Raw genomic sequence first — 10,185 nt, forward strand, 5'->3', positions numbered from 1 at the left:
AAAAAAAGGAGAGAAAAGGGGACGAAAGAAGGAGGCGAAGGGGAGGAAGAAAGGAGGGGAAAAATGAGGGAAAAATGAGGGAAAAATGAGGGGAAAGGAGGAAAAAAGGGAGGAAAAAAGGGAGGAACTCGGCGCTGTTTTGTCTGGACTGCGGAGGGGAGGGGGACGGGGAGGGGACACCGGGGGGGGAGGGGACACGGGGGGGGGAGGGGCACCGGGGTGGGGGAGGGGACACCGGGGTGGGGGAGGGGACACCGCGGGACCCCCAGCGCCGTGCGGGCCCCACGTGACGGCGGCGCCGGGGCCGATGGGCGCGGGCCGAGCCTTTTAACGGCGCTCCATGGCCGGGGCCGCGCCGCAGCGGCCGCGCCATCCCCCAAAAACGCCGCTCCGGGGCCGCTGCACCCCGCTCTGCCCCGGTTCCCCCCCGGTTCCCCCCGGTTCCCCCCGCCCCGGAGCCGCTGCACCCCGCTCTGCCTCGATTTCCCCCGGTTCTCCCCCGTTCCCGCCCCTCCGGGACTGCTGAGCCCCGCTTTCCCCGACTGCCGCCGTGCCCCCGATTCCCCCCGCTCTGCCCCCGCTTCTCCCCGGTCCTGCCGGTGCCCCCCGCTTCCCCCCGGTGTCCCCCGGCTCCCCCCGGTGTCCCCCGGTCCCCCGCTTCTCCGGTGCCCCCCGCTGCCCTCGGCGTGCCCCGCTTCCCTCTCGGTTCCCCCGCTTCTGCCCCGCTCCCCTCAGTTCTCCCCCGCTTCCTTCCCGCTCCCCCCGGTCCCTCCGGTCGCCGCGGTTGCCCCCGGGCTCCCGGGGGTCGCCCCCGCGGAGGGATGGGCGAGCACAACCTGCTGAACCCGGGCTTCGTGGGGCCGCTCCTCAACATCCACACGGGCGACGCCTTCTACTTCCCCAACTTCCGCGCGTCGGGCGCGCAGATCCCGGCGCTGCCGCCGCTGCCCGCGTACCCCCGCCGCGACAACTTCGCCTCGCTGCCCGCCTGGGCTCCCTCCGAGCCCTGCGGGCCCTACGCGCAGCCCTACCTGGGCTTCGGCCGCGCCTGCGAGCTCGCCCGCGGCGAGGAGGGCAAGTGCTGCTACCGCGAGGGCGACAAGGGCAGGGAGGGAGCCCGGGACGCGGCGCTGCTGCCGCTGGAGCCGCTCAACGCCGGCGGCAGCGCGGGCAACGGCGGCAATCTGGGCAATCTCGCGGGGAATTTGGGCAACCTGGGCAACCTGGGCAACCTCGGCGGCGGCTTCGGCAAGTTCGAGTTCGGCGGGCCCGAGGGCGGCGCGCAGGAGCCGCCGTCCTGCCCGTCCCTGGAGTCGGACTCGGGCTCCTCGCTGCTCACCGAGGGCGGCAAAGGCGACGCGCCGGGGCTGGTGTCGCCCCTGAACGCCGGCGGAGGGGGTAAGAGAGGGGGACACCCCCAAATGTGGGGGCTTTGTGGGGTTTTATGGGGTTTTTATAGGGTTTTTTTTTGGTTTTATGGGGTTTTAGAGGGTTTTCTTGGTGGGTGCTGGAAGGGTTTTTGCCGGCGATGAAGGGGACGCGCCGGGGCTGGTGTCGCCCCTGAACGCCGGCGGAGGGGGTAAGAGAGGGGGACACCCCCAAATGTGGGGGCTTTGTGGGGTTTTATGGGGTTTTATAGGGGTTTTTTTGGGTTTTATGGGGTTTTAGAGGGTTTTCTTGGTGGGTGCTGGAAGGGTTTTTGCCGGCGATGAAGGGGACGCGCCGGGGCTGGTGTCGCCCCTGAACGCCGGTGAAGGAGGGGGTAAGAGAGGGGGACACCCCCAAATTTGGGGGCTTTGTGGGGTTTTATGGGGGATTTTTGGGTTTTATGGGGGCTTTTTGGGTTTTAGAGGGTTTTCTTGGTGGGTGCTGGAAGGGTTTTTGCCGGCAATGAAGGGGACGCGGCGGGGCTGGTGCCGCCCCTGAACGCCGGTGAAGGAGGGGGTAAGAGAAGGGGACACCCCGAAATTTGGGGGATTTATGGGTTTTTGGGGGGGGGGTTTATAGGGTTTTTTTGGGTTTTATGGGGTTTTAGAGGGTTTTCTTGGTGGGTGCTGGAAGGGTTTTTGCCGGTGATGAAGGGGACGCGGCGGGGCTGGTGCCGCCCCTGAACGCCGGTGAAGGAGGGGGTAAGAGAGGGGGACACCCCGAAATTTGGGGGCTTTTTGTGGGGTTTTATGGGGTTTTTATAGGTTTTTTTGGGTTTTATGGGGTCTTTTTGGGTTTTAGAGGGTTTTCTTAGTGGGTGCTGGAAAGGTTTTTGCCAGCAATGAAGGGGATCTGGCAGGGCTGGTGTCGCCCCTGAACGCCGGCGGAGGAGGGGGTAAGACAGGAGGACACCCCGAAATTTGGGTGCTTTGTGGGTTTTTGGGGGGTTTTTATAGGGTTTTTTGGGGGTTTATGGGGTTTTAGAGGGTTTTCTTGGTGGGTGCTGGAAGGGTTTTTGTCGGCGATGAAGGGGACACGGCGGGGCTGGTGCCGCCCCTGAACGCCGGCGGAGGAGGGGGTAAGAGAAGGGGACACCCCGAAATTTTGAGGCTTTAGGGGGTTTCTTTGGGGTTTTATGGGTTTTTTGGAGGGTTTTTTGGGATTTTTTTTTATTTTAGAGGGTTTTCTTTATGGGTGCTGGAAGGGTTTTCCCCGGCAATGAAGGGGACGCGCCGGGGCTGGTGTCGCCCCTGAACGCCGGTGAAGGAGGGGGTAAGAGAGGGGGACACCCCGAAATTCGGGGGGTTTATGCGGTTTCTTTGGGGTTTTATGGGGGTTTTTGGGTTTTATGGGGTTTTTTTTGGGTTTTAGAGGGTTTTCTTGGTGGGTGCTGGAAGGGTTTTTGCCAGCAATGAAGGGGACACGGCGGGGCTGGTGTCGCCCCTGAACGCCGGTGGAGGAGGGGGTAAGAGAGGGGGACACCCCGAAATTTGGGGGGTTTTTGTGGGGTTTTATGGGGGTTTTATGGGGTTTTTTTGGGTTTTATGGGGGCTTTTTGGGTTTTAGAGGGTTTTCTTGGTGGGTGCTGGAAGGGTTTTTGCCGGCGATGAAGGGGACACGGCGGGGCTGGTGTCGCCCCTGAACGCCGGCGGAGGAGGGAGTAAGAGAGGGGGACACCCCGAAATTCGGGGGGGTTATGGGGTTTCTTTGGGGTTTTATGGTTTTTTTTGGGTTTTATGGGTTTTTTTTGGGGTTTTAGAAGGTTTTCCTGGTGGGTGCTGGAAGGGTTTCCCCGGGAATTCAGGGGATCAGGCAGGGCTGGCGCAGGGGGTAAGAGAAGGGGACACCCCGAAATTTGGGGGGTTTTATGCTTTTTAGGGTTTTTTATGAGGTTTTATGGGGGGTTTATGGGGTTTCTTTGGGTTTCTTTGGGGTTTTTTTGGGGTTTTAGATGGTTTTTAGGTGGTGGGTGCTGAAAGGGTTTTCCCCGGGAATTCAGGAGACCTGTCGCCACTGAACAGGCGGAGGGGGTAAGAGAATAGGACGCCCCAAAAATTATGGGGTTTTATGGTTTTTTGGGGGTTTTATGTTTTTTTTTTTTTTGGGGGGGTTTATTTTTGGGGTTTTAGAGGGTTTTCCTGGCGGGTGCTGGACGGGTTTTCCCCGGCAATGAAGGGGACGCGGCGGGGCTGGTGCCGCCCCCGGCCGGCGGAGGAGGTGAGAGAATAGAAATCGGGTTTTTTTGGGGGGTTATGGGTTTTTGGGGGGTTTTATGGGTTTTTTTGGGGGTCTTTGGGGTTTTTTTGGGGGGTTTTAGAGGGTTTTCTCGGTGGGTGCTGGAAGGGTTTTCCCCGGGAATTCAGGGGATCAGGCGGGGCTGGTGCCGCCCCTGAGCGCCGGCGCAGGTGATAAAGGAGCTCCTTCAATGGGTTTTGGGGTTTTGGGGTTTTTGGGGTTTTTGGGATTTTTTTGGGGGGGTTGAGGGGTTTTAGAGGGGTTTGAGGCGGGAATTAGAGGAATTTGGGAAGGGATTTCCTCCGGGAATTCAGGGGACGCGGAGAGGCCGCCCCTGACCGCGGGGAGAGGTGGTGAGAGAATGGGGTTTTGGGGTTTTTGGGATTTTTGGGGTTTTTTGGGGTTTCTTTGAGGTTTTTTGGGGGGTTTTGGAGTTGTTGGTTTTTTTTGTGGGTGCTGGAAGGGATTTCCTCCGGGAATTCAGGGGACACGGCGGGGCCGCCCCTGACCGCGGGGAGAGGTGGTGAGAGAATGGGGTTTTGGGGTTTTTGGGATTTTTGGGGTTTTTTGGGGTTTCTTTGAGGTTTTTTTGGGGTTTTGGAGTTTTTTTTTTTTTTTTTGTGGGTGCTGGAAGGGTTTTCCCCGGGAATTCAGGGGACGCGGCGGGGCTGGTGCCACCCCTGACCCCTGAGGTGGTGAGAGAATGGGGTTTTGGGGGTTTTGGGGTGGATTTTGGGATTTTTGGTTTTTTTGGGTTTTTTTTGGGGGGTTTTTTTGAGGGTTTTTTTGGTGGGTTTCGGAGGAAATCTCCCTGAGAATAAAGGGGAGGCGGCGGGGCCGCTGCCACCCCTGACCGCGCGGAGAGAATGGGATTTTGGGGTTTTTGGAGGGTTTTGGGGTTTTTTTTTTGGGGGGGGGGGGTTTAGAAGGGTTTTGTGGCAGGAATTAGTGGGATTTGGGAAGGGGAATAACGGGAACGTGGCAGGGCTGGGGTCACCCCTGAACGCGGCGAGCGGCGCTGAGAGCGGGGATGGATTTTGGGGTGGGTTTGGGGGTTTTGAGAGGTTTTGGGGTTTTTTTAGGGGATTTAGAGGGTTTTTTTTGGCTGGGTGCTGGAAGGGTTTCCCTGGGAAAGACGGGAACGCAGCGGGGCCCTGGGGAGAGAATGGGGTTTTGGGGTGGTTTGGGGTGGTTTTGGGGTTTTTGGGGTGGTTTTGGGGTTGTTTTGGGGTGGTTTTGGGGTGGTTTTGGGGTGGTTTTGGGTGGTTTTGGGTTGTTTTGGGGTGTTTTGGGGTTGTTTTGGGGTGGTTTATGGATTGTTTTGGGGTGTTTTGGGTTGTTTTTGGGTGGTTTTGGGGTTTTGTGATGGGTTTTGGGGTTTTTTTTTGGGATTTTATGGGGTTTTGTGATGGGTATTGGAGGGCTTTTGGGAGGATTTCCCCCGGGAATTTGGGGTTCGCCGGGGTCGGTGTCGCCCCCTGAGCTCTCATCTCCCCCAGGTGAGAGCCTGGGAATGGGATTTGGGGGATTTGGGGTTTTTTGGGGGGTTTTTAGGAGTTTTTTGGGGTTTTTTGGTGGGTGTTGGAAGGATTTTCCCCGGGGATGAAGGGGACGGAGCGGGGCTGGTGCCGCCCCTGAGCACGGCCGGTGGGAGGGACTGGAAATGGGATTTTTTTGGGGGGGTTTCTGGGTTTTTTTTTGGGGTGCTTTTGGGGGTGGAGGGGTTTTGGGGTTTTTGGAGGATCATTTTGGGGTGCGTCCCTGGGAATAAAGGGGACGCGGCGGGGTTGGGGTCAGCCCTGAACCTTGGCAGTGGTGGTCAAGTTCTGAAAATGGGAATTTTTGGGGATTTTTTGGGGGGATTTGGGTTTTTTTTTGCGGTGTTTTGGAGAGTTTTTGGGGTTTTTTTGGGTTTTTTTTGGGGTTTTTGGGGGGTTTGGAGGGTTTTTTGTGGCTTTCAGAAGGATTTTCCCGGGGAATTTGGGGTTTTGTGGGGTCGGCGTCGCCCCCGAACGAGCGGAGAGGGGCTCGGGTCCTAAAAAAAAGGGGGATTTGGGTTTTTTGGGGGGTTTTGGGGCGATCGGAAATGGTTTTCCCCAAGAATTTGGGGTTCGGAAGGGTTGGTGGCACCCCTGAACCCCGACAGCGCTGGTCAGGCTCTAAAAAAAAGGGGATTTGGGGTTTTTGGGGGGTTTTGGGGGTTTTGGGGGTGTTTTGGAACGGTTTTGCGGTTTTTGAAGGTTTTTTGGGGGGTTTTGGAGGGGATTTTTGGGGTTTTGGAGGGGTTTTTGGGGGGTTTTGGAGGTGTTTTTTTTTGTTTTTAGAGGTGTTTTGGGTTGTTTTGGAAGGGTTTTGGGTTTTTTGAGGGGTTTTTGGGTGTTTTGGAAGGGTTTTGGGTTTTTTGAGAGGTTTTGGGGTGTTTTAGAAGTGTTTTGGGTTTTTTTTGGAAGGTTTTGGGGTTTTTTTTGGAGGGGTTTTGGGGTGTTTCAGAGGGGTTTTGGGTTTTTTTGAGGGGTTTTGGGGTTTTTAATGGGTTTTGGGGTGTTTTAGAAGTGTTTTGGGTTTTTTTGGAAGGTTTTTGGGGTTTTTTTGAGGGGTTTTGGGGTGTTTTGGAAGGGTTTTGGGTTTTTTGAGGGGTTTTGGGGTGTTTTAGAGGGGTTTTGGGATGTTTTGGAAGGTTTTGGGTTTTTTTTAAGGGTTTTTGGGCTGTTTTGGAAGGGTTTTGGGTTTTTTAAAGGGATTTTGGGGTGTTTTAGAAGGGTTTTCCCAGGGGATTTGGGGTTCGCTGGGGCTGCTGTCACCCCTGAACCCGGGCAGTGGTGACAAGTTCCTAAAAAACCGGGATTTTGGGTTTTTTTGGGTGTTTTTTTTTGGGAAAATTTGGGGTTCGGCGGGGTTGGTGTCACCCCTGAACCTCGGCAGTGGCAAGAAAGAAAATTTTGGTGTTTTTTTGGGTTTTTTTGGGTGTTCTGGAGGGATTTTGGATGGGTTTTTGGGGGGATTTTGGGGTCCCGCGGGGTCCCGAACCCCGACAGCGCTGGAAATGCCCGGAAAGGGGAGGATTTTGGGGTTTTTTTGGGGAAATTTGGGGTTCCCTGGGCGCCGATGTGGGGTCAGGCCGCTAGGGGTAGCAGCGAAATCCCGAATGTTTTATGGGGTGCCGCCGCTTTTAAAAGAAAAGGCCATAAACATGTAAATATCCCATAAAAAATCCGGGAAGCGGCGGCGGCAGCGCGGCCGGAGGGGCGGAAAAAGGGGGGGAAAAAGGGAAAATCCTAAAAAAAACCCCAAAAAAACAACCTCGGGAAGCGTTTTTGGGGTCACGGGGCTGGGAAAAGGGGGGAAATGGGAAATCCCAAAAAAAACCCAACCCGGGGCGGGTTTGGGGTCACGGGAGGGAGGTGGGAAAATGGGAAAAAAAAAGAGAAAAATCCTTTAAAAATCCCAAAAATCCAAACCCGCGCCCCTCAGAGCTGGGATTTGGGGTCAGCCGCGGATTTGGGGTTTTTTTTCCCAATTTTTTGGGGGAGAATCCCAAATTCCCCGCGGCCCCAAAGCTTTGGGGACTGCGGGGTCACGGGGGAAGGGGGGATTCAGGGGAAATTGAATTTTTGGGGATGAGATTTTTAGGAAAAAAAAAAATTTAGGGGCGCTTTTTTGGGGGGGAAAGGAAAAAGGGCATTTTGGGGAGTTTTTTTTTAGGGGAAAAAGGAGAAAAAGGCGTTTTGGGGAGGGATTTCTGGGGAAAAATGGGGAAAAAAGGGTATTTTGAGGAGGTTTTTTTTTGGGGAAAAAGGACATTTTAGGGAGGTTTTTTTGGGGAAAAATGGCATTTTGAGGAGGGTTTTTTGGGGGAAAAAGGGCATTTTAGGGAGTTTTTTTTGGGGAAAAAGGGCATTTTGGGGAGGTTTTTAGGGAAAAGGGGAGAAAAAGACATTTTGAGGATGCTTTTATGGGGGAAAGGGGCATTTTGGGGATGCTTTTTTAGGAAAAAAAAAGAGAAAAAGACATTTCGGGGAGTTTTTTAAGGGAAAAAAAGGAGAAAAAGGCGTTTCGGGGAGTTTTTTTAGGAAAAAAAGGAGAAAAAGGCATTTTGAAATTGCTTTTTTTTTGGGAAAAGGTCATTTCGGGGATGCATTTTTAGGAAAAAAAGGAGAAAAAGGCGTTTCGGGGAGGTTTTTTTAGGGGGAAAAAGGAGAAAAAGAAATTCTGAGGATGTTTTTTAAAAAAAGAAAAGGAGAAAAAGATATTTCGGGGAGGTTTTGTGGGGAAAAAAGGTGGAAAAGTCGTTTCGAGATGTTTTTTTTAGGGAAAAAGGGAGAAAAACACATTTTGAGGATGCTTTTTTGGGGAAAGTGACATTCCATGGATTCTTTTTTTCGGAAAAAAAGGCGAAAAAGGCATTTTGGGAATGCTTTTTTTTGGGAAAAGGGCATTTCTGGGATGCATTTTTAGGAAAAAAGGAGAAAAAGGCATTTCGGGGAGGGTTTTTTTAGGGGCAAAAAGGAGAAAAAGACATTTTGAGGATGCTTTTATGGGCGAAAGGGGCATTTCGGGGATGCATTTTTAGGAAAAAAAAAAGGAAAAGAGGCATTTTTGGGAGGGTTTTTTAGGGAAAAAAGGAGAAAAAGACATTTCGGGGAGGTTTTTTAGGAAAAAAAGGTGAAAAGGGCATTCTGAGGATGCTTTTATAGGGGAAAGAGGCATTTCGGGGATGCATTTTTAAGAAAAAAAAGGAGAAAAAGGCATTCTGAGGATGCTTTTTTTTTGGGAAAAGGGCATTTCGGGGATGCATTTTTAAGGAAAAAAAAGGAGAAAAAGTCATTTCGGGGAGATTTTTTAGGGAAAAAAGGAGAAAAAGTCATTTCGGGGAGGTTTTTTAATGGGAATAAAAGAGAAAAAGTCATTTCGGGGAGTTTTTTTAGGGAAAAAATGAGAAAAATGCATTTTGGGGAGGTTTTTTAATGGGAATAAAAGAGAAAAAGCCATTTCGGGGAGTTTTTTAATGGGAATAAAAGAGAAAAAGTCATTTCGAGGCGTTTTTTTAGGAAAAAAAAAGGAGAAAAAAGCATTTCGGGGAGGTTTTTTAATGGGAATAAAAGATAAAAAGTCATTTCGAGGAGGTTTTTTAGGAAAAAAAAAAGGAGAAAAAGTCATTTCGGTGAGGTTTTTTAAGAAAAAAAGGAGAAAAAGTCATTTCGGGGAGGTTTTTCAGGGAAAAAAAAAAAAGGAGAAAAAAGCATTTCGGGGAGGTTTTTTAAGAAAAAAAGGAGAAAAAGTAATTTCGGGGAGGTTTTTTAGGAAAAAAAAAGGAGAGAAAAGCATTTCGGGGAGGTTTTTTAAGAAAAAAAGGAGAAAAAGTAATTTCGGGGAGGTTTTTTAGGAAAAAAAGGAGAAAAAAGCATTTCGGGGAGGTTTTTTAATGGGAATAAAAGCGAAAAAGTCATTTCGAGGAGGTTTTTTAGGAAAAAAAAAGAGAAAAAGTCATTTCGGGGAGGTTTTTTAAGAAAAAAGGAGAAAAAGTCATTTCGGGGAGGTTTTTCAGGGAAAAAAAAAGGAGAAAAAAGCATTTCGGGGAGGTTTTTTAAGAAAAAAAGGAGAAAAAGTAATTTCGGGGAGGTTTTTTAGGAAAAAAAAAGGAGAAAAAAGCATTTCGGGGAGGTTTTTTAATGGGAATAAAAGCGAAAAAGTCATTTCGAGGAGGTTTTTTAGGAAAAAAAAAAGAGAAAAAGTCATTTCGGGGAGGTTTTTTAAGAAAAAAAGGAGAAAAAGTCATTTCGGGGAATGACTTTTCGGGGAATGACTCCTTTTTTTCAGGAAAAAAAAAGGAGAAAAAAGCATTTCGGGGAGGTTTTCTAATGGGAATAAAAGAGAAAAAGTCATTTCGGGGAGTTTTTTTAACGAAAAAAAAAGGGAAAGGGCGTTGCGGGGCTGCTTTTTTCGGGGAAATAAGGGGTAAAAGTTTGATTTTTTTTGGTGACAACTGCGATTGTCGGTCCGGGCAGGCGCTCCGTGGTACCCGATGCACACGAGGTCGCGGAAGAAGCGCAAACCTTACTCCAAGCTGCAGCTGGCCGAGCTGGAGGGAGAATTCCTGGTGAACGAATTCATCACCCGCCAGCGGCGCCGGGAGCTCTCGGACCGCCTGAACCTCAGCGATCAGCAGGTGAAGATCTGGTTCCAGAACCGCCGCATGAAAAAGAAAAGACTCCTCCTGCGGGAGCAGGCGCTCTCCTTCTTTTAAAGAAGCAAAAAAAAAAAAAAAAAATTAAAATTAAAAAAAAAAAAATCGCGATTTCGGGCGAAATCGGGGTTGGAAAATCCGCGGAAACGGCGAAAAAAAAAAAAAAAAAAAAAAAAAACCGCCGCATGAAAATGAAAAGACTCCTCCTGCGGGAGCAGGCGCTCTCCTTCTTTTAAAGAGGCAAAAAAATATTTTAAATTAAAAAAAAAAAAAATCGCGATTTCGGGCGAAATCGGGGTTGGAAAATCCGCGGAAACGGCGAAAAAAAAAAAAAAAAA

The 10,185-nt window shown here is 51.1% G+C and overlaps 1 protein-coding gene across 1 annotated transcript; it reads left to right on the forward strand.

The window, feature by feature from the left end:
* The first annotated feature begins 385 nt into the window (after window positions 1-385).
* HOXC12 (homeobox C12) lies at window positions 386-9,907 on the forward strand. The gene is made up of 2 exons (XM_053967394.1): window positions 386-1,398; window positions 9,669-9,907. Exons 1-2 carry the CDS (start codon window positions 822-824, stop codon window positions 9,905-9,907), a joined length of 816 nt encoding a protein of 271 aa, XP_053823369.1. The 5' UTR covers window positions 386-821.
* The last annotated feature ends 278 nt before the right edge of the window (window positions 9,908-10,185 follow it).

This window comes from Vidua chalybeata, chromosome 30 (assembly GCF_026979565.1).
Source record: "Vidua chalybeata isolate OUT-0048 chromosome 30, bVidCha1 merged haplotype, whole genome shotgun sequence".
NCBI lineage: Eukaryota > Metazoa > Chordata > Aves > Passeriformes > Viduidae > Vidua > Vidua chalybeata.